The sequence below is a fragment of the Pantherophis guttatus genome, chromosome 5, assembly GCF_059756535.1.
Source record: "Pantherophis guttatus breed Tessera chromosome 5, ASM5975653v1, whole genome shotgun sequence".
In the NCBI taxonomy this organism is placed as follows: Eukaryota; Metazoa; Chordata; class Lepidosauria; order Squamata; family Colubridae; genus Pantherophis; species Pantherophis guttatus.
In genome coordinates this window covers 7534292-7556962 of record NC_142067.1, presented here as the reverse complement: position 1 = coordinate 7556962, position 22671 = coordinate 7534292, and the positions used below count along the sequence as shown (strand labels likewise).

At 44.6% G+C, this 22671-nt stretch overlaps 2 protein-coding genes across 6 annotated transcripts in view; one reads left to right on the top strand and one right to left on the bottom strand.

Annotated features, from left to right (window-relative positions):
* Positions 1–4180, top strand: part of RAB30 (RAB30, member RAS oncogene family) — a 48923-nt gene extending 44743 nt beyond the window's left edge. The window contains exon 5 of the mRNA XM_034407715.3: positions 1934–4180. Coding sequence (XP_034263606.1) covers positions 1934–2184 — 251 coding nt within the window. The 3' untranslated portion in view covers positions 2185–4180. The remainder of the gene's footprint in view (positions 1–1933) is intronic.
* A 3807-nt stretch (positions 4181–7987) lies between these two features.
* On the bottom strand, positions 7988–22670 carry DDIAS (DNA damage induced apoptosis suppressor). Of its 5 annotated transcripts, none has more exons than XM_060686176.2 (7): positions 22322–22634; positions 20004–20145; positions 17478–17767; positions 16143–16268; positions 14640–14801; positions 13337–13454; positions 7988–10211 (listed from the first exon to the last, which is right to left on the bottom strand). In XM_060686176.2, exons 4-7 carry the CDS (start codon positions 16250–16252, stop codon positions 8229–8231), a joined length of 2373 nt encoding a protein of 790 aa, XP_060542159.2. In that variant the 5' UTR covers positions 16253–16268; positions 17478–17767; positions 20004–20145; positions 22322–22634; the 3' UTR covers positions 7988–8228. The 5 variants fall into 5 exon arrangements, with proteins under 5 accessions (XP_060542159.2, XP_087751907.1, XP_034263603.3 ...); XM_087895781.1 differs by having other exon boundaries at positions 22291–22592; XM_034407712.3 differs by lacking the exon at positions 17478–17767 and having other exon boundaries at positions 22322–22670.
* Position 22671: the final 1 nt, after the last annotated feature.

The following is a 22671-nucleotide window of genomic DNA, read 5'->3' as shown; positions in this document are numbered from 1 at the left end:
AACAAGATATACAAAAATTATCACCATGTCAGTTAATACTTAGTTGGGTAACCTTTGGCATGAACTACGGACTTATAATGTCTTCCCATGGAGTGAACCAAGTCTTTTAGTTCTGCAGCTGTTCTAATGTGAAACCAAGATTGAAGGATTGCTTCTATTAACTGGGTTTGATTGTTGGGTCGCTTCTGACTAACAAGTTTCTTTAGTCGGCTCCATAGATTTTCCATTGGGTGAAGGTCTGGGCTATTCCCAGGCCATTCCAGCAGTGGAATAGGATTATCTTGAAACTCCCAAAAAATAAAAGTGGTGTTATTAGCCTCAAAGCTCAAAAATACACTTTTCCCAAAAGGTTGCCACAATTTTGGCCACTATTGTAGATCTCTTGTGAACACAAAGGGACTCCAAACTGATGATGTTGATGACATCTCCCTCAGGCTCAGCCTGGTGATCTCCTATATCTGTGATGGCGAACCTATGGCACGTGTGCCACAGGTGGCACGTGGAGCCATATTGGTGGGCATGTGAGCATTGCCCTAGCTCAGCTCCAGTGTGCATGTGCGTGCCGGTCAGCTGATTTTTGGGCCTTCTGGGCCCACCGGAAGTTGGGAAACAGGCTGTTTCCGGCCTTCGGAGGGCCTCCGGGGGGGGGGGGGAAGGCTGTTTTCGCCCTCCCCAGGCTCCAAGAAAGCCTCTGGAGCCTGGGGAGGGCGAAAAACAGGCCTACTGGGCCCACTGTGCCATTGCGTGCCAAAAGCGTGGGGAGGTCACGTGTGCATGCGTGGAGGGCGTATTAATTTATGGGTGTGGGCATGGGCGCGTGCGACCCCCCACACTCCCCCCGCTTTTGGCACACGACGCCAAAAAGATTAGCCATCACTGTCCTATATCTGGCCAGATTAAAGCAACAACCTGCATAAGCATTAGATATTCTCTGTGAATAGCTAGAGAGGGTCCATCTTCACTCTTTTCCTGCATATCAAATATTCCAAGCTACTCTCGGGGAAAGAGCCCCTCTCACTTGTGACTTTGGGCCACATTTCGCCATACTCGGGCAACCCAAATCTGATTTTTATCAAGCTCCCCTACCCCTACCCCTCTTCTATAGTTGATATTTAGCTCAATAAGAATCACTCCTCTTTTGTTGTGATCTAGGTTTACTGAGTCATTACAAGACCGAATTATTCCCAAACAAACCTATTTTATTGTAACAGCTTAGAATTACGTTCATTCCCAGTTGAGTCCCAATTAGTTGCAAATCAAGTCCTTTGGAAGAAGTCCTTTGGGATAATCACCAACCTTTATCTTCTTTGACACCCTGCCAAAGGCCTTACTTGGCAAAGCCCCATGAAATTCAGAAACAAACAAGAGACGCCAACTGGAAACAGAGTTAGCAATGTTGCTTTTCTGCAAAAGCCCCAGTGCCTTTGTTTCTCTTTTAAGCCTTATGGGAGGGGCCGATCATCTCCTGGCCTTACTCCCAAGTCATCCCTTTTGCTTTAGCTGCTCTTGCCTTCTGGCAGCTCTGCACATGTGTGCACTAGGAACAGGCTCCCCCTGTTTCTCTGCCTCTCTGCTGTCTGACTCTGGGGGCTCTGGAGTCCATGCATCGCTCCCAGATGGCCCTGGCCCCATCTCTGCCTCCAATGCAGAGCCCTTGTCCGGGCCTTCCCCAGACTCCAGGACTGGTCCATGTTCCTCCTCAGCCTCCTCACTGTCCGACTCTGCTGCCAGCTCCACAGGCTGCTGGCAGACCACAACATCTTTGCAGATCCTTTGTTCAGTTGTTGGCTTCATAACTTTCTCGATCCAGTCGAATTTCTCCCTCCTCCTGTTTGGTTTCGCTTAGTCTTTGCAGATCCTTTGTTCAGTTGTTGGCTTCATAACTTTCTCGATCCAGTCTAATATCTTCCCCCTCCTGTTTGTTTTTCTCTAGGAAACAAGATTGATTTATCCGATAAGCGTGAAGTCTCCCAACAAAGAGCCGAAGAGTTTTCCCGAGCCCAGGATATGTACTATCTGGAGACGTCAGCAAAAGAATCTGATAACGTGGAAAAACTCTTTTTGGACTTGGCTTGTCGGCTGATCAGCGAAGCGAGGCAGAACACCTTGCTGAACAATGTGGAGTCTCCCTTGCCGGGCGAAGGGAAAAATATCAGTTATTTGACTTGTTGCAATTTTAACTGATCGCCTTTGAACCTCAAAGAGTTATTATGACTGCTCCTTCTACAGGCCTCTCTCTAGAGGCAAAGGCTGCTATGACCCGGTCTGACTGATGGCGATAGTCAGACACCCGATCATGAAGCATGCCAGGCTGACCATTTGTCTGCAGAGTCAGCCTAGAATATAATCCTTTTTTTTTTTTTCCTTTTTAACATGTGCCACCCCAGAGCCCCAAAATTTGGAGGAGATTTAAGATTCAAAAAAAGGTGCTAGGTAGCAGCTGGTCCGGTCATGGTTTTCACTTCTTTGGAAGCATCTGGGATCCTTTCGCTTGGAAATTCAGGATGAATCATGCCTGCCTTTTTTTTACATCTTTACAGAAGGAAACCGAGAGGCGCGGTAGAAAATGGCTGTGGGTTGCCAGCTTAAGTTGACAACGCTTGTATATAAACCAGGACCCAGAGTGCCATTTTGTTACGGCACAAACTCCACCGAGTGTGCGTGTCACGTGCATATGTAATTAAAAAAAAAAACCCTAAGTATTAACGCATCTGTGTTCTGGGATTTTGAGAAACATGGAAGTTAAAAAGGGATCAGTTGGTCGTTTGCAATCAGGAGGTCTTGAGGTTGGGACCCTTTTGGTTCTTCTTTCTATTCCCGAAGCGAAATTTCCTCTGTGGTCAGCTTACTCTCTTCTCCACAGTCAGGAGGTGTGGAAAGGTGTTGATCGTAAATACAGCAGCCTGTTTGTTAGTTCATGCCCACGTGGCACGGCTCGTTCTGGATACAGAGACCAATGATATGAATTCAAAAGTTGACCACTAGTTATCCCTGCACTTCTGATCAAGTAAGCGTTCCAAAACTTTTGTCTCTTCAAATCAGCATTTGTTTTACCGTTTTTGCCATAGGGTGGGGCTTCCAAAAACCCACTTTTGTTGCTTGCGGAAAAGAGCTGGTGAAGTATTGTTCATACCGCTCCACCGATCTTGGGTTTAGCCAAAATAGCTTCTTTGGTGAGAAATTGCCGGATCCTGGAAGTCTGGATTTCAGATGTTGTTTGAGAGAGGATGCTGCAGCTCTGAGGCTGGAGGCTGCACTGATGCACAAATGTCATATTTGGGGTGTGCTCTATTGTTGATGCCTTTGAGGAATGGGGCATGGATGTCCCTCTTGAAATGAGCTGTTGAACGTTAACAGATCTCATGGCTGAATTCTGCTTTTAATTAAAACACTAGCACCAGCTCTGGAATTTGCTGTCTTATTGGAAAAGGCGTGTACAGTTTCAAAAGGTTTTTTTAAATACGGTTGAGGGAGAAAAAAATAGCACGTTCTAAATCTTTTAGACGGCTTTATTGAGGCTGCGATCATCTTGCAGAATACGTAACTCTGCAAAACAATTTCAAAAGGCAGAAACGCAAGCCCACTTCCCACAGTCAGTTGGAGATATTCGTTTTGTTTGCTGTACTTGGGCTCAATTGTGCGTAGGTGTGCGTGCGCCTGTGTGCGTACGCCAAAGAACGGTGTGCAGGCAATACCCTTGGACCAGAGCCTCGGTGCTGGAAGGACGATATACACAAAAGTCTCACCGTACGAGTTTGCAAATTCAGCACTTTGAACGTCGAATTGCAAGGAGTCAACGCAAATTTCCTTATCGGTGCTTCACTTGTATACCTTTGAAGAGAGACAGACAAACTGGTCTGGAAGGCAATGGACTCACAACAGGTTATTAAGATATTAGCATTACATGGCCGGCTGTTCCGTATTTAGCATCACTTCATTTGGGTAATTGGAAGAAGCAAATAAGGACTTTGGTATGGCATTCAATGAAGAGGTGGTTCTATCCAATGGGCGCATCAGCCTCCAGTAAAAGCAGTGGTATCGTCAATTCAAGAGAGCCGGTTAGTACAGGATGTTTTGGGGGGATAGAGTTGTGCTCAAATTATGACCGATGTCCCCTTTTGCATTAAAATAAAGCTGCTAAAATTTTAGCCTTTTTGAGAATAAAGCTGACATTTTAAAAGTGTTGCATTTTTTGCCTCTTTCTTGCAGTTTTTTTTTCTTTTTCAGAATCCAGCCAGTGGAATTCACGTTTTTTACTACCAGTTCTGTGGGCATGGCTTGGTGGGCGTGGCAGAGGAAGGATACTGCAGAATCTCCATTCCCTCCCCACTCCTGGGGGAAGGATACTGCAAAATCCCCATTCCCTCCCCACTCCTGGGGGAAGGATATTGCAAAAACTCCATTCCCACCCCACTCTGGGGCCAGCCAGAGGTCTGTACAAAGTCTGTACAAACCTTAGTTTATTAAATTAAATCAGTCTTTTTCAAATAAAGGCTGTTAATTAACTTTCTTAACAGCTTACAAGAATCCAAAGAATAAATAATGGTAATCTTACTATGGTTGGCAGAAAGCCCAGAAACAATTTGCAGGAAACTGATAAGAGAACTAAGATCAGGATGCAAAGGAGAGTGAAAGAAGTTGTTCCCTGCAAATTGCCTGTCATCATCCTTACTTAAATAGGCTAAGGGAATGGCCAATTAGCCCCAAGCCTTACTCTCAAGGAGACCTCCTCCTGAGGAACCACTTCTGCCTTTTAACAGCTCTCCACGCTCGTGCATCGAGAAGAGGCTCCTCCTCTTCTCTTATGGGAACTTCTGGAGGTTCTGAAGGCCCTGGCTGAATCCCTGCCTCTGGCACCACATCTTCTCCAGCCTCCTCATTGTCTGACTTGAGTGCCAGCTGCACACGCTGCTGGCCCAGCACCACACTCTTCGCTGTCTGAATCAGCTACTAGCTGCACAGACTGCTGATGGGCCACAACACCATCATAAATACATGCCAGTTGCTGAGCCTCTGAATTTTGATCACAAGACCAGGCGGATGCTGCAACGATCGTGTATCAGGTTATCAGTCACTTTTCATGTGCCATTGTAACTTTGAACAGTCACTAAATGAACAAGTTGTAAGTCGAGGACTACCTGAATATAAATTTTAGGGCTAAAATATATGACTTGCAGCCTTGAGGGAAAGATGGCGATTACTTGATCTGAAAGCTCCTTCCAAGTTGTGATTAATCCTGAATGTCTACACCAGAGGTCTTCAAACTTGGCAGCTTTAAGACTTCTGGACTTCAACTCCCAGAATTCTCCAGCCAGCATAGCTGAGTTGAAGTCCACAAGTCTTAAAGCTGCCAAGTTTGAAGACCTCTGGTCTACACCTCCTGTCTGTAGTTTATTACTTTATTTTATTTACATACTTAGATACAGCCATAGGACTTCCAGCAATTTACAATATCAAAATTTAAAATGTCAGCAGACAAATACAGGTGGTTCTTGTTTAACCACGCTGGTTGGAATGAGAAAGTCGCTCATCAAGCAACAGACTTTTAAGATGAACATGGTGCTTAGCAACGGCAGTTCCAGCAATCCTGGTTGCCATTGTTAAACAATTGGGGGGGGATGGGGGTCATTAAGTGAGGATCTCACCTGACTTAACATCTGACTTCCCGCTGGCTTCCCCAATGACTTTGCTTATGGAAGCTGGCAGAGGTCATCAGAAATCATAATCACAGAAGCGGTGGGATGCTGTGACAGCTGTTCAGTTAAAAAAACCTGGTCATTACTTATTCATTCATTCAGAAGCCGCAATAAATTTAAATGGTTGCTGAATGCGTGGACATTAAAACAAGAAGCACCTGCACATCAAACTGATGAAACTGTTAACTCATCTGTCTCCTCAGCCGAGGAACAAACTAAGAGGTTTTGCAAACAAACTCAGTTTAAATCACCTTTCCAAATCTCTGCGGGGAGAAACTGTTTTGAGAGCTGTGACAAAGTTATTTTCTTCCACCGCATATATGTGGGGAATCCTCAGCATCTCCTAAGTATCCCAGATATCTTGGGTCTATTTCCGTGATGGTGATCCTATGGGCCAGAAATGGCACGCAGAGCCATCTCTCCAGGCACGCAAATTGTTGTCCGTTGCTCTTCCGGGTTCCAGCATGCCGGCTAGCTGGTCTACATGTGCATGGGAGTGTCAGAAACCGGAAGAGCAGCTGCCTAGTGTGCCCAGCGCACCGATCGCCTGGTCTTCCGGTTTCTGGCGTGCATGCATGCACGAAGACAAGCTGGCCGGTGCGCATGCGCACGCCGGAAACCAGAAGATCATCTTCCCAGAGCACGCATGCGCACCGGGCGGCTGCTCTTCTGGTTTCTGGCGCTCCCGCGTGCGTGAAGAGCAACTGGCCAGCTTGCAGGAACCTGGAAGAGCAACGGGAGCAGAGCTGCCAGCCAGGACGGGCGGTCCTGGGCTTCTCTCCCTCCCCGCCCCAGCAGGCTTTTTGTGTGGGGAGCCCTCCAGCCTGTGACACCGACGTCCGTCCGTGTTCCGGAGCACTTGGCTGGCTCTGGTGCATGGGGCAGTTGCTGCCGCTGGGGGCAAGGGGGTGGTGGTGGTTCTCACGCTGCTGCTTCCAGCTAGGATGCTGGAGCAGCCAGAGGAGGAGGAGGAGCCTCCTCATGCATGGAGACACTGCCAAGGCCCCGGCTCGCCAGCGGAGTAGCGGCTACAGGGGCTGGCCGGTCGCTCCTGCTCCTTGCTGCTGCTGCTGTTCTGGGGCAGCGGGGCTGTGCAGAAGCTGAGTCCGCGCGGGAGGAACGTCTGTCCAGTGCCAGGGTAAGAGGCACACCAGCCAGGAAGAGGTCGCACTCCCTTGGCAAAAGTGGCAGGAGGGGGGGCTGCGCTGACTGGTTCTCGGTGGTGGGCGCTTCATCCCAGCCAGAGTTGAGGTAAAGCTCTCCCATCTCCTGGGGCCCCCAACCCGAGCATCAGGAATGGCAACGCCTCTTTCCTCCGAGGCTGAGAAGGAGGCTCCAGCTTTCCAGCAGAGGGAGGGGCATTCCAACTTTTTCTCCCTGTCCGGTGCTGCAGAACCAGATCATCGGGTCGATGTCCCATCACCCCAATTGGGACCAGGGGGGCAGGCAGGGAGGCGCAAGGCCCCCGAAAAGCTAGGTAGAACTGGCGCATGTGCACCGGATAGCTGGTCTTTGGGCGTGCATGCATGCCAGAAACTGGAAGACCAGGTGGCCTTTCCGGCACGCACATGCTCTCGTTTTGGCACTCGGTGCCGAAAAGGTTCGCCAACACTGGTCTATTTGAACGAAATGGTCCTGGAGATGTTTAGGGACCAAACTATAAAAGGTTTTCTGGGAGTTGAAATCCACAAGGTCATAAAGTTGCCAAGGTTGGAAACCCCTGCCCTACACCATTTCAGAAAAATGGTTGTCCAATCTCTTCTTAAAAACCTCCAGTGTTGGAGCACTTACAACTTCTGGAGGAAAACCCTTCCACTGATGATTTGTTCTCACTGTCAGGAAATTTCTCCTTAGTTCTAGGTTGCTTCTCTCTTTGATTGGTTTCCATTTGTTGCTTCTGGTCCTGCCTTCAGGTGCTTTGGAGAATAGGTTTCTGAGAACTTTAAATAATACACCGTTGCACCATCCCCATGGTCGTATGATCAATGGGGAAGCCAGATTCACTTAACAACCATGTTACTAACAACTGCAGTGATTCACTTAACAGCTGAGGCAAAAAAGGTCATCAAATGGAGCAAAAGTCACTTAACAAATGTCTCTATTTAGCAACAGATACTTTGGGCTCAATTATGATGCTGATTTGAGGATTACCTGTAGTCTGCTGATTCTCCATGAATGGTGGACATATAAGTAGCCTGAACATTAATATTTATTTATTTATTAGACTTAGAGGGCTGGCAAATCAGAAAGGTTCAAGGCGGTCATATGACAAAGGAAGATGAAACACCAAAGACGACAAATTCATTCAATTTTAATTTTCTAGGAAAGAGTCCCTCAATGCTCTATTAGACATAATCCATTCCTTAAAATGATCCGACGGAATATGAACAAACCTTGCTATATATATAGTATAATTTAAAAAAAAAAACCATCCCAGCTTTTGCTGTCCCAGCCCCAAATTTACAACTATTGAAACTGCACTCCAAGTACAACTGTGACCAAAAAGACGTTATTTCAAAATGAAAGGTGTCTTCAAGAGGTTGGCAGTGATAGGGTGGCCTCTGCGTTGAGCAGCTGGTCATGATCGGAGAAGAGTTCAGAAGACCAGTCTGCAACATGAGGCACAGGAGAAGGTGCGGGCAGTAGCTTTGATCTGCTGAAGTCTACCAAAGGTGGTTTGTCAGGCGATTCGGTGACTGGCGGACCAAGCATTGTTCTCTGTTGACGTACAGGTTGGCCTTCAACGTCAGCTTCTTCTGGTTGCTGCTTTTTAGGAAGAAATCTGAGCTTTGCTAATTTGGAAAGATTTTTTGGACTCGAGGATCCTCCTTGGTTTTCAGAAAGAGGAAAATCCTCCATAACTCGTCCATCACTGTGAAACCTGATGAAGCTTTTTGACCTCTTTCTTCTCCACGATTTTACATCCTGATCTTGGATGTTCCTCAAAGGAGGACTCCATTCTTGGCCACCATCTTCAGACAGTGACTCTTGGACCGAGAGGCGACTCGGAGGTCCACATGGGCTGTCCGTGCCAGCTTCTGCATTGCTTGACCTTGCGGACGGCGAGAATTTGCTGACGAGCTGTTTCACTAAAAAGTTTTTAGAGGGGAGCCTAGACCTTTTACATCTGGCCTTGTCCCAAGGCAATTTATTCAGGGGGAGTTGGCTTAGAAAGGATCCTTTCCCTGCAGTGAGACACTCTGGATGACAAGGCCTTGCGAAGGGAATGGAGCGGGGAGTAGAAGTGAAGTCCAGGATCCCTACAGGGCTGCATTCAGATGTGATCTCTGAGCCAGCAATCGGAGTACTTGTTTTGGGGACTGAGACATCCATTGTATCACATAACGATAACCCCAAATGAGAAGTAGCCCAGCTAGCATTTCCCTTACCTTGCCTTGGCATGAATTCTGATATTATACAGTTTGGGGTCAGCATGCCAGCCCGAGACGTAACTATCTGGGGCCCGTGTAACGTTGCTGGAGTGCTTTTCGTCGATCCCCCGGCACTAATATCAAAGAGATCTGCTGAAGCATCAAAATTAGCCTCGCGGCAACTGGAACCCACCTGTGGGAAACAGTAGATGTCCCTTCCTCTCCAAGCACAGTATTCTTCTTCTGCGAGCAGCTCGTTCTCTTTATTTTCGCCTGTTTTTTCGCCAAGAACCGAGGCAGGATGCTGCTCTTGACCGTTCGGGAGATCGGCAGTGGAGTTGCCGTTGTCAAGTCTGGCAAGAAATTCAATCAAGCCTTCGGAGGAGGCTTCTTGAGCGGTTACACCTCCTGTGGCATCAGGAGAAGAGGAGGAAGCAAGGTGCTCCTTAGGTCTCTGGTGGGGCAAAGGGTGCTGTGGATTTGCTAGCCCATAGCTGGATTGGATGTTAATTATGCATGAAGAATCTTTCTGCTCCGATGGTAAGGGGCCTTCTAATATATCACCATCTTTTCCTTTTGCGGAAAGTCTACTTCCCAGTCCGTCCCTAGTGGTGAGACTTTGTGGAGAAGGATACAAACAAGACTTCTTATCTTCATGTACATCTCTCTTATCTCGCTTTGAGTTTGGGCCCCTGAAATTGTACGCCAATTGGTTGTGTGATATAATAAATCCATCTTCGTCTTTTTGTTTCTCCGAGCTGGCCTGGCGTGTATCTAAAGCTGCAGAATGTTCTGCGTCTTCTGATGAGGTGGATGACCAAGTAAGCCCGAATGAGTAAGGCCTGAGGGTTAAAAAAACATTTTTGAGATTTGACTGAGTCGCATCCAAATCGTCAGAAAGATGGAGGCTCTTTAATTCTCCGCTTGGCTGATCAGATGCCAGGATGTGATCCAGAGGCCGTAAAGCCCCATGACTCTGCTTAAATGGACAACTTCGCTGCTGCTCAATATAGTGGATAACGGTGTAGCCCACAAGCCCAGGGTGAGGTAGGGACATTTCACAGGCGATGAGAGCTTTGGTGCTTCTCTCCCTTGGGGGGCCATTTTGCAATAAGGGCTTGTCAGAAGGGACAACGTCGGAACTCTGCAAAAAAATGAAATCCAGTTATTTATTTATGAAATTAAATGTCAGACCTGGACTGTCTTCCTCCGCTCATCCACCTGACAAGGGAGGATTCAGAAACTTGTTTTATCATATTGTCCACATCAGCCAATTTCAAACTGTAGTTACTTGAAGCTGGCTAGTTTAAACTAGACATAGGAAACCTTAGTCACAGTTCTAGATCCAGACTAAGAGGAAGTTGAATCTATCTATCTATCTATCTATCTATCTATCTATCTATCTATCTATCTATCTATCTATCTATCTATCTATCCATCCATCCATCCATCCATCCATCCATCCATCCATCCATCCATCCATCCATCCTTCCTATTGCTGCCTACTCGTTCATGATACCTTAAGGCAGCTTACAGGAAATAATAATATAAAAGAAAGTTAATAAAAAATAAAAATAATAAAATAATAACCCCCACCCTGGTGACAACACACACACCAGCCATTTAAAGGGGTCCATCCCGCTCTGGGTCCCCCAGGCCCATTGGCAGAACCACGTCTTCAAGGACTTCCAAAAGAGTGTCAGAGTGGGGGCCAGTCTAATCTTCGGGGGAGGGGTGATGTTCCAAAGGGAGGGAGTCACCATGGAGAAGGCCCCTCTTCGGGGTCCTGCCAGATGTTATCTCCTTAGGGGATGAGACCTGCAACATTCCTTGCCTCACCACTCTAGGTCAGGTGGATGTGACCAGCAAGAGATGGTCCCTCAGTTAACTTTGTTTTAACTAAAAACAAAGTGCCTCTTCTTGTTTCTTTAGAATAGAAGCGTAAGAGGCTGAACTATTTTTGCTGCTCATTTATGTTCACTCCCTAAGGATGGTCAATCTTTCAGTAAATGATTTACCGTATTTGCTGAGTATAAGATGCTCCAGAGTATAAGACACATATTAGTTTTTGGGGAGGAAAACAAGAAAAAAAAATTCTGCCTCTGCCTACCAAGCATCCATCAGTATTCATCTGGCTAGCGTCCTTGCAACAAACAGCAAACAGCCTGGTCAGCTTCAGCACGTTATTGCAGCCTGATTTAGCACGAACAGCTGATTGGCGGTTGGATCAGCCTCCCGGAATACCGCCACTCAGCTGTTCTAAGCTGCAGGGATTGCCAGAGCCCATTGCCGCCTCCACGCACCGCGTTTTTGGCCTCCACACGCCCCATTTTTGGCCTCCACGCATCACATTTTCAGCCGGTTCCAGGAAGCAGGGATTGCTGCCGCCGCCGAAAATGCGACAGAGGCCAAAAACGGGGCATGTGGAGGCTGAAAATGCGAAGTGAGGAGCCCGAAAATGCAACATGTAGAGGCGGCGATTGGTGGCGATGTGCTGTGGCAATCCCCGCAGCCTGGAACAGGTCTAATACGGGGCGTGCGGAGGCCGAAAATGCAACACGCAGAGGCCGAAAATGGCCTAAGGGTGGGGGCCAGTGGGGCTTCGGCAATATTCGGTGTATAAGACTCACCACAATTTTCACCCACTTTTGTGGTGGGGGGGGGAGGGAGTGCGTCATATACTCAGAAAAGTACGGTAATGTTTTGGGGAGAATAAAGTCCCCAGTGTGGGTATCAATAATGCAAAAGTCCAGGTCTCTCCCATGGCAGGGGTAGATCTGTAGTTTTGTGCATTTCTTGACTCAAAATAGCAATTCATATCATGATTTACGGCTGCAGCAAATACTCTGAAACCTTGTAATTAAGGCTTGTAATTAAGCCTGTGAAAACTTTCTTTGCTTTCTAGCAAAATCAAACAGAGAGTGCTATTCCTTCCTAAAGTAGACCCTGAATTTATGCTGAGTTTCTCTGCCAACGCATCTATCTGCCTTTGTGAAATTCCCTACCCATATAATTAAAGGATAGTATTAAAATGAGGTTAGAGTCTTGTTTGGATCATCTCACCAAATTCTGCAGAGCTGAAAATTCACTGCATAACAACCTACTACCTCTTTTGATCGGCAATGTCTCCAAAATCTCACAGACTATGCAGGTAGTCCTCATTTAGTGACCAAAACTGGGACGAGCAACTCAGTCGTTAAGCAAAGCTACTGTCCTTATAATCTTATTTCAGCCCTCCTTTGATTTGCAGAAGTGCAAAAAGTGGCAAATGTGACGATTGGTCGCGAAGTTACTTTATTCATCACCGGAGGAATGGTTGTTGAACAAGGCAGTTGCTAAACAAGGACTGCCTATATAAATTTCACAAGATCTCAGGGACCTTACCCTGAGGCAAATATATTGAAGCCCCTGAAATCAGCTAAAAAGTTGGTGCCCTTATAAAATTCCGCCCTCTTTTCTTTTTTCAAAAAAATGTATTTAATCTGAGGAGTTACAGGTCCTATTTGGAGGAATGTTGAAGTCCAGGTGTTTACAGATTGTTCTGTTGCTGACTCTAAGAGACAGTTTATACCAGGGGTGACAAACACAAGGCCTGCGGACTGGATTTACCACGCAGGGCCGCCCTGGAAACAGTAAAAGACTGGCTGACTCGCGGTGCCTCTGCCAGCGAAACAGCGCCTCCTGCAGCCTTCTGCCAGAAAAAACGGAGCTCGGGGAGGCCATGTGCAACCTGCCCAGACTGCGTTTTCAGCCATGAGGACCACCTGCAGCCCTCTGCCAGTGAAAACGGAGCTCGGGGAGGCTGTTGCAGCTGAAAATGGAGCCTGGGGAATCCCATTTTTGCTGGCAGAGAGCTGCAGGACGCTGTCGTGGCTGAAAACAGTTTTGACTAGTGAAGTCAATCTGGCCACGCCCACCCTGGCCACCCCCCCCCCCAAGGTCAAACACAACCCTGATGTGGCCCTCAATAAAATCGAGCTTGAGACCCCTGGTTTATAGCATTTAGCAGTTATGCATGAGGATTATAGTCTTCTACAATTTGAGACGCAACATTATAAACATAAGAAGAAGCACCTGGATCAAGGTAGAATCAACATTCCAATTACTGGAACTGTTATTTCAGCCTGTTACATGCCAATTATGAGGATGCTCATAATTTAAACCAGAAACCTGACCAGGCACACCCAGGAGCTTGCCCAGCAATGTAAATTATCTGTCATGCTTAAATTGCAGGTTTCCTAAAAGATTTATTCCGAGCAGAACTGTCACCTTAATCCTGAAGACAAACTTCTTCCCAACAAAGCAAGTTTCAACAGCATGAAATACGGCACCAAACACGGCATCATTTTCATCCTCTCCTGCTTCGCGGTTCAGTTCTTCGATGTACCTTGATGGAGAATAATTTAATTTCTAATTCAACAGCACTCTCGCAACATTTTTTAAAAGTTATACACAGGAAGGGAAGTGAACAGACCTGCCTCTTGATAAATGTTTCATGTTGCTTGTGAACATCTCCCACAAGCCTTTTAAAAATCCAGTCCAAGTTGCTGAATTCAGGATTTTGAGGCACACAATAAACAAAGCAAGAGATTTCTGCTTTCTGACCCAATTCCTGTTTTGCTAATAATCATTTATCTGCGTAGTTATAAATCCTTCCGGATGATTTAACCGTGTGGTGATATTTTTTTTTTCATACATCAAGATTCATCCAGAAAACCTTAGGTATCTCTAATCATGGATTAACTACAATCATGGAAATCGTGTTGTCAATTACACAGAAATTGCCTTCCGAACTGACAGTTGTTTTCAGACACGCTATACATAGTCCTCGATTTATGGTCACAATTGAGCCCAAAGTTTCAGCTGGGTAGGCAAGATAGTTGTCCCATTTTACAACCTTTCTTGCCACAGTTGTGAAGTGAATCACTGCAGTTGTTAAGTGAGTCCCACAGTTGACATTTTACTTGTGAGCAAAGCACAAAGGCTGGGGGAGCCTAGGTTACAATAAGACAGGAACAAAACATTTACTGGTTTGATGGCAACATTCTTAAAAACCCTTTATTCCTTATCTCTTGCTCAACTTCCTCTGCAATAGTAATTATCAAATCTGTGAAATATTTTAAATAAATTAGACAACCTTAGGCTGTTGAGGAAAAAAATATTTATCTGCCTATAACTCATTTTCAGTACAGAATTTAAATGTTCTGGGCAAGAATCCAATAGCTATATTTTCTTTTGATATAGAGAATTGGTGTTAATGAATATATTCCAATGTTCTTATAAAAGAGAAGAGAAAGGTGAGGAATAATTTTCCCCAGGTTAATCATGAATTCAGGGAAACGTGAACTCGAAGAGTTTTGAGACTCAAGTCGAGAATGTTTCTCCATTTAACACACTGGCCCTGCCACAAATTTTATAGCTCTGTAAATTTAATTGCCATTATTAATATATACCAGCTTGGTATCCAGGCAGCAAACTGAACAGCAACTATTCTGAGAGATATAATTAAATCATTCAAATAAGATGGAAGGAACAGGCTCATGCTTCTCAGCAAAGTAATTCCTTTCTTTACCTTTGCAGGCCTTTTGCTGTAAGTCCAAAATAGGTATCTAAGCAGCTTCCAAATACTGTGACCTCAAAAACTTCACGGGTGTCGGCTACCTCCAGCGAAAGTCGGTATCTGTAGTTTGCTTCTTTGCTGTCGCCCGAACAAGCACACTTCTGGCAATTGTATCTGACAAAAGAAAGACGACGAAGGGATTTAAATGTAGGGTCACATGAAAAGTCTCACTACTGCGGGAGGCCCAAGGCTAGTCTCGGACCTGCCACAACTTACCGTATTTTTCGGACTATAAGACGCACCTAAATTTAGAAGATGAAAACAACAAAAAAAAAAGTTTTTGGCCTATCTTTTTTTGGGCCTTTTCCAGTCTTTTTTCGAACTGTTTCCAGGGCTTTTTTCAGTCCATTTTCGAGGCTTTTTTTGGCCCATTTCGGGGGCTTTTTTTTGGCCCATTTTTTCGGCTTTTTGGGGCTCATTTTTGGGGCTTTTTTGGCCCGTTTTCAAGGCTTTTTGGAGCCCTTTTGGGGGCCCATTTTTGTGGCTTTTTGGCCCTTTTGAAGCTTTTTTGCCCCCTTTTTGAGGTTTTTTGCCCCCTTTTTGAGCCTTTTTGGCCCATTTTCAAGGCTTTTTTGAGGCCGTTTTCAAGGCTTTTTTGGCCCGTTTTTTCTGAAAAAAACGTCCAAAAAAAGCCCCAAAAACGGGCCAAAAAAGGCTGAAAAAAGGCCTCAAAACAGGGTGTGCAGAGGCCAAAAAAAAAAAAAAAAAGGCTGGCGGGTGGGCGGGGCTTTGGCAATATTCGGTCTATAAGACACACAAACATTTTCGCCCCCTTTTGGGAGACAAAAAAGTACGCCTTATAGTCCGAAAATGGTAAATCTCTGAACAGAAAGAACCTTGGTTCCATTTGTTGAGAAAGGTAGAGTTTATTAGAGGTTGAGTGTATCACAGTATTGATTCTGGGCAATTGTCATAAACATGAACCAGGTGCCAGGGGTCTAAATTTTGATCGCATGACCATGGGAATGCTGTATAAGTGTGAATAATGGTCATAAGCCACTTTTTTTCAGTGCTGTTGTAACTTTGGTTGTTAAACAAATGACTGTATAAGTCAGAGGTGTCAAACTCAAGGCCCGGGGTCTGGATCTGGCCCGTGGATTGCTTAAATCTGGCCCACAGGGCCACCCTGGAAACAGCAAAGGACCGTCCCGCAGTGCCTCTGCCACCAAAAACGGAGCTTGGGAGGGCTGCATGGGGCCCTCCCGAGCTCCATTTTCGCTGGCAGAGGGTTGCAGGAGGCCATCACAGCCGAAACAGAGCTCAGGAGCCAGCTGTCAGAGTGCTCGGGCCATCACAGGCACCCCCAACCCAAGTGACTTTGAGGTAGCCCCACCCACCCTGGCCACGCCCACCCCAGCTCCCCAAGGTCAAACTTTGATGCGGCCCTAATGTAATTGAGTTTGACATCTCTGGTATAAGTTGAGGACTACTTGTAATTCTTGAGAGGGAGCATACCGTTTGAATCGCAGGGATACTTTGGAAAAGCAACTGTGACATGATGGATACACAAAGCTGCTGTTCTGGATGGAAATCACAGAGGCAACCAGGAAGTGTCCGCCATTCATGTGCTTTCACAATGATCTATCGGGGGAGAAAAAAAATTCAGTTTTAGTTAACCCTGACTGTATGGAATTCTATAATGGAAATATTTCTTACCCTACAAACACATTACACTAAATGTCTACTTGTTGGAGGTTAGCTCACTGGGTGAATTTATCTCCTATAATATTGCATGCACCGTATATTATATGACTAAAAAAGCAGATAAATTTTTGCAAGTGTCTTGGAGCATACAATCTGGCAGTTTTGGGGGTGTTCCTTGGAACCCTGACACAATCCTACCTAATTGCACATCTTACAATGCAGTGTAGAATGAGCATTTAACACATTGTCTGAAAAACTGACATGGTGAGGACTGTCCCGGAGAAGAAATGGTGAAGTCAGCAAAGTCCAACAACTGTGACGGAATGAAGAGTCAGTTAGTACAGGTAGTCCTCGACTTATGACCACAATTGAGCCCAAAATTTCTGCTGCTAAGCAAGACGGTTAAGTGAATTTTGCCCTATTTTACAACCTTTCTTGCCAGAACTGTTAAGTGAATCACAACAGTAGTTAGTAACACGATTGTTAAGTAAATCTGGTTTTCCCATTGATTTTGCTTGTCACAAGATTGCAAATTGTGATACGATCATGCGACCGTCATAAATATGAGCCGGTTGCCAAGCGTCCAAATTTTGAGCACATGAGCACGGAGATGACGCAATGGTCGTAAGTGTGAAAAACAGTCATAAATCACTTTTTTCAGTGCTGTTGTTTAACTTTGAACTCTTGAACTGTTGTACACCGGCTCTTTGTAATTCCCCTCGGAGCAAGGAGAGGACATGAGATTGCTCTATCTATCTATCTATCTATCTATCTATCTATCTATCTATCTATCCATCTATCCATCTATCCATCTATCTATCTATCATCTATCTATCTATCTATCTATCTATCTATCTATCTATCTATCTATCTATCTATCTCTATCATCTATCTATCTATCTATCTATCTATCTATCTATCTATCTATCTATCTATCTATCTATCTATCTATCTATTGATTCGATTTATATGCCGCCCTTCTCTGGAGACTCAGGGTGGCTTACAATGCTTTTAAGCAATAGCCTTCATACTTTTGTATATACCTGCTTAGTAGGGCTTTTGCCCCCCCCCCAAGCGGTGTGCTTTTTTTTTTTATATACAAAGTCAGCTTATTGCCCCCACAATCCGGGTCCTCATTTTACCTACCTCGGAAGGATGGAAGACTGAGTCAACCTTGAGCCTGGTGAGATTTGAACTTGCAGTAATTGCAGGCACCTGGCAGCTAAGTGCTACTTTAACAGTACTTTAGTCCGCTGTGCCACCAAGGTGCAGATTACCCACAAGTGCTCCGGACAGTCCTTCCTTATGAGAAGATCGCAATGCAGGGGTCTCCAGTGGGTTTAGAGCTCTAGGACAAGGGGATAACCATCTTGTAGCTCAAACTGTGGTCAGATCAAAATCAGATGGGGAGTTTGGGTTGACAGTGTGAGCCTTACCTAATGGTTGTGAGAGAGACAGCAAGTAAGCCATATGGATCTCTTCCAGAATGCACCTCTAAAATGACATCAGTCCAGAAGTTCTTGTTCTAGTGAATGAGTCACTGGCCATAATCCAGGGAGTAACATAAGAGACTAGCCCTCAGTTCCCACCCAGGACAGGTCTGGGAACATTCACTTAAAGGAAGTTGAATTGCTCCACCAAATCAGGGTTGTACACTACCTGTCCTGGAAAAGACTATTTCTTGGGGATATGGGTTGGTGAGCCATACACATACAGAAAGTCCTCGACTTACAACTATTCGTTTAGTGACCATTCGACGTTACAATGACAAAAGTGAATTATGACCGTTTTTCAACACTTATGACCATTGCAACCGCCCTATGGTCACGTGATCAAAAATCCAGATGCTTAGCAACTGCCTCAGATTTATGACGGTTGCAGTGTCCCACGGTCATGCGATCACTTTTTGCGACCTTCTGACAAGCAAAGTCAACGGGGAAGCCAGATTCACTTTACAACCGTGTTACTAACTTAACAACAGTAGTGATTCACTTAACAATTGTGGCAAGAAAGGTCGTAGAACCGGGCAAGACTCGTAACTGTCTTGCTTAGCAAAGGAAACTTTGGGATGATTTCTGGTTGTAAGTCAAGAAGTACCTGTACTAAACGATAATGATAAACCCAGTCAACCTTGGCATTCTATTGGCGTTGCTCAGATCTGGAGTAAGTCTGTCTGTTTCCATTTATCTAGCTTACTCAGATAATGCACAAGAGAGTTTTGCACAATTGCCCATCAGAAAATAGCTCATCTCTGTTTTAATGTGCCACATATGCTACTCGAGTAAAAGCTGGTACATTTAGGCCTGCCTAGAAAATCTTCTGTGACCACAGTACAGAAGCATATTTTTGGATGGATTACTCTCTCCTCCTAATGGTGATCTAGTGTTCTACACTCCATCTGGACTAACTATGAACCAAGAACTTTCTACACAGTCCGCATTCACTCATCCCTGCTTCCCTTGTCTTCGTGCAAAGGCTTGCTTGGAAGTCAAAGAGTTTCAGTCACTGCAGACTCCAATGCAAAGTAAGGTTGCCAAAGCTCTTCTGTTCTAGGAGCTCAGCTTCTTTTTGGAGTGAACAGGGGGCCCTTTCTAAGAAGAAAGAACTTTTTGTTGTTCAGTCGCTAAGACATGTTAGGCTCTTTGTGACCCCATGGACCACAGTACGTCATCCCCCCCCCCTCTGTCTCCCGGCATTTTCCCCAATTCCTCTTCGTTGTGTTGACAACACTATCTAACCATCTTATCCTCCGCCTTCCTCTTTTTCTTTTTTCTTTCAAGGAAAGAACCTGGTTTAGCATTTAAAAATAATTCAGCATGGAGCAGAATGGGTGAAACACATAAACTGCTTTAGCTATGAGTCTCCATTCCTGGAAGTTGAAGGGATACACAGCTGAATGCCTTAACAAACCATGCAGCCATGAACAACAGGTAGAGGTACTTCCACCAGGTGGAGACATACTGACAGATCAGGAGTACATGGAGCTCAACCTCAACTGGTCTCCCAGCCATACATCAGTGTAATAAACCAGCATTGTTAAAGGAATACAGGTAGTCTTCAATTTATAGCTTCATTTAGTGACCATTTGAAGTTACAATGGCACTAAAAAAAGTGACTTACGACCATTTTTCAACCCTACGCCTGTTGCAGCATTCCCATGGTCACTTGATCAAAATTCAGATGCTTGGCAACCGACTCATATTTATGACGGTTGCAGTGTCCTGGGGTCATGTGATCACCTTTTGTGACCTTCTGACAAGCAAAGTCAATGGGAAAGACAGATTGACTTAACAACCATGTGACTAACTTAATAGCTGTAGTGATTCACTTAACAACTGTGGTAAGAAAGGTTAAAAAATGGGGCAAGACTCTCTTAACATCGATTTCTCTTAGCAATAGAAATGTTGGGCTCAATTATGGTCATTAAGTCGAGGACTACTTTTAATAGCATCAGAGACAACTCAGCCTAACCTGGCACGGTATGGTTCCCACATTGACCATCCACAATCAAGTCCAGTTTGTGGGCTATGTAGTTAATCCCATCAAACTGCCCATTCACATGTTCATTTCACTGTTTGTGACTATGTTACATTCACTTTGCTTGTGCAATGATATTCACCCTGTTAAAACCCAGGGGCTCTGGGAAAAAAACAAAATGAACCGATAGCTCACCAGAAATTACCAGGTGGAGGAAAAATGTGTTCTACCCCTTTTTTCCTAGATAATGGGGGTGAGAGAAGCTGGCTCCAACATAGATGGAGAGCGTCAAGATGAAGTTTAAATCTGCCCACTGGAAGAGAAGAGGTCTGTTTTCCTGAAAGATAGGATTAGGATTAGGATTGAATAGAATAGAATAGAAAAAAAAAAAAAGAACAGAACAGAACAGAATTCTTTATTGGCCAAGTGTGATTGGACACACAAGGAATTTGTCTTCGGTTCATAAGCTTTCAGTGTACATAAAAGCTATAAGGGATAAATCATGATCCTAGCCATCATAAAAATACATTCATCATAAATCATAAGATACAACACTTACTGATAGAATCAACATAAATCGTACCAGGAATCTAAATAAAACAATATAAATCATAAAGATACAAGCAACAGTTATAGTCATAAGTAGAAAAGGAGATAGATAATAGGAAAGATGAGTAGAATAATAATAATACAGCCTTACTAAATAGTTTGATAGTTATAATGATGATGATATTTGTACGTTTGTATGTTAACACCTTGGACACCTAGAGAGCACACTGCTCAACATAGAAAGAAAATGTATGATATAAAATAATAAAAAATATTTAAAAAAATAGTTTGATAGTGTTGTGGGAATTAGTTGTTTAGCAGAGTGGCATGGAGAAAAAACCTGTCCTTGTGTCTAGTTGTTCTGGTGTGCAATGCCCTACTACAGCATCATTTTGAGGGTAGAACAGCAACAATTTAGCAACTATATTAATTTATTGGATTCTTTTTTGTTAGTTTTTACTGTTTTAAATGTGGTCTTATGTTCTGTAAGCCACCTTGAATTGCCATGGGCGAATAGGTGGCAATATAAATTCAATAAATAAGTAAATAAATTTAACACTGGTTGCCTCGGAAATCTCAATTTTCCTGAAAGCAACCCTTATTCAGGTTCCCTCTCGAAACTGGAACCTGCACCCGTTGGATTTCCGCCTGCCCCAAGTTTCCGCCCAGGTGTTCCCAAGACAGTGAGGCCTTTTTAGCCATGAGAAGGGCTGTTACTCAATAACCATAATAATAACCATAAGAACTGCAGAAAAAACAATTACTACCAACCTGCCTTCCATTGAGGACCTTATTATACTTATTATACATTATATTATACTGCACAAGTCAAAAAGAGGGCTGTGAAAATATTTATAGACCCCTCGCATCCTGGACATAAACTGTTTCAACTCCTATCCTCAAACAATGCTATAGAGCACTGCACACCAGAACAACTAGACACAAGGACAGTTTTTTCCCAAACGCCATCACCCTGCTAAACAAATAATTCCCTCAACACTGTCAAACTATTCACTAAGTCTGCACTACTATTAATCTTCTCATCGTTCCCACCACCCATCTCCTTCCACTTATGACTGTATGACTGTAACCTTGTTGCTGGTATCCTTACGATTTATATTGTTTCCTAATATGATTCGATTGCTTATTTGTTCCCTATGACTATCATTAAGAGTGTTGTACCTTATGATTCTTGACAAATGTATCTTTTCTTTTTATGTACACTGAGAGCATATGCACCAAAGACAAATTCCTTGTGTGTCCAATCACACCTGGCCAACAAAGAATTCTATTCAATTCTATTCTATTCAATTCTATGATTCGATTGCTTATTTGTTCCCTATGACTATCATTAAGTGTTAAACCTTATGATTCTTGATGAATGTATCTTCTCTTTTTATGTACATTGAGAGCATATGCACCAAAGACAAATTCCTTGTGTGTCCAATCACACTTGGCCAATAAAGAATTCTATTCTATTCCATTTCATTTCTATTCCATTTCTATTTCTGTTATTCCTATTCCATTCCTATTATTTCTATTATTCCTATTCCTAATCCATTTCTATTATTTCTATTATTATTCATTTTCCATTTCTATTATTCCTATTCAAGTGCTGGCTGGGGATGATGGGAAGCATAGTGCGCCCTGCAGAAGTCTGAAAGACTCTAGACCAGGTGTGGCTGGTGTGAATTTATACCCCGCCTTTTTATACAAAGGATCAAGGCAGCCTGCATAATATTCCCTCCTCCTCCTTTTAAGACGACAACAACCACCCTGTGAGGTAGGCCGGGCTGAATGGGACTGGCCCAAAGTCTCCCAGGGAGCTTCCATCGCTGAGGAGGAACTTCAACCTGGGTCTTCCTAGTCCAATTTTTTTAAAAAAGTTGTGGAGAATAATAATAATAATGAGGTAAATGAGGCGACTATTCACCCATCGCTGCGCCTGAAGAGTAGTAACACACCTTCCAACAGGTAGACTGCTTCTTCCGGAAGCGGTCTCGAGGTTCAGGACGGAAGTGACGACAAACACTTTCTTTTTTTCTCCCACGCGCCAATCAGCGAAGAGCTCGGAGGGAGAGCTGCTCAAAACGCCCGCCCCCCCTTTTTTTCCCGCCTCAACTCAACCTTTTTTTCTCCAGCTCCGCCCATTCCCCCGTCTCTAGCCAATCGGAGGGCTTCGCTGTTTCTACCTGCCGTGGCAACCACGAAGCAGTGTGTGTGTGGGGGGGGAGAGTATAAAAGGCACAGCCTACGCTTTCGCCTCAGGACGTAACCAATCGCAGAAAGCCTCCGAACGGCTTACCTGCCTTTC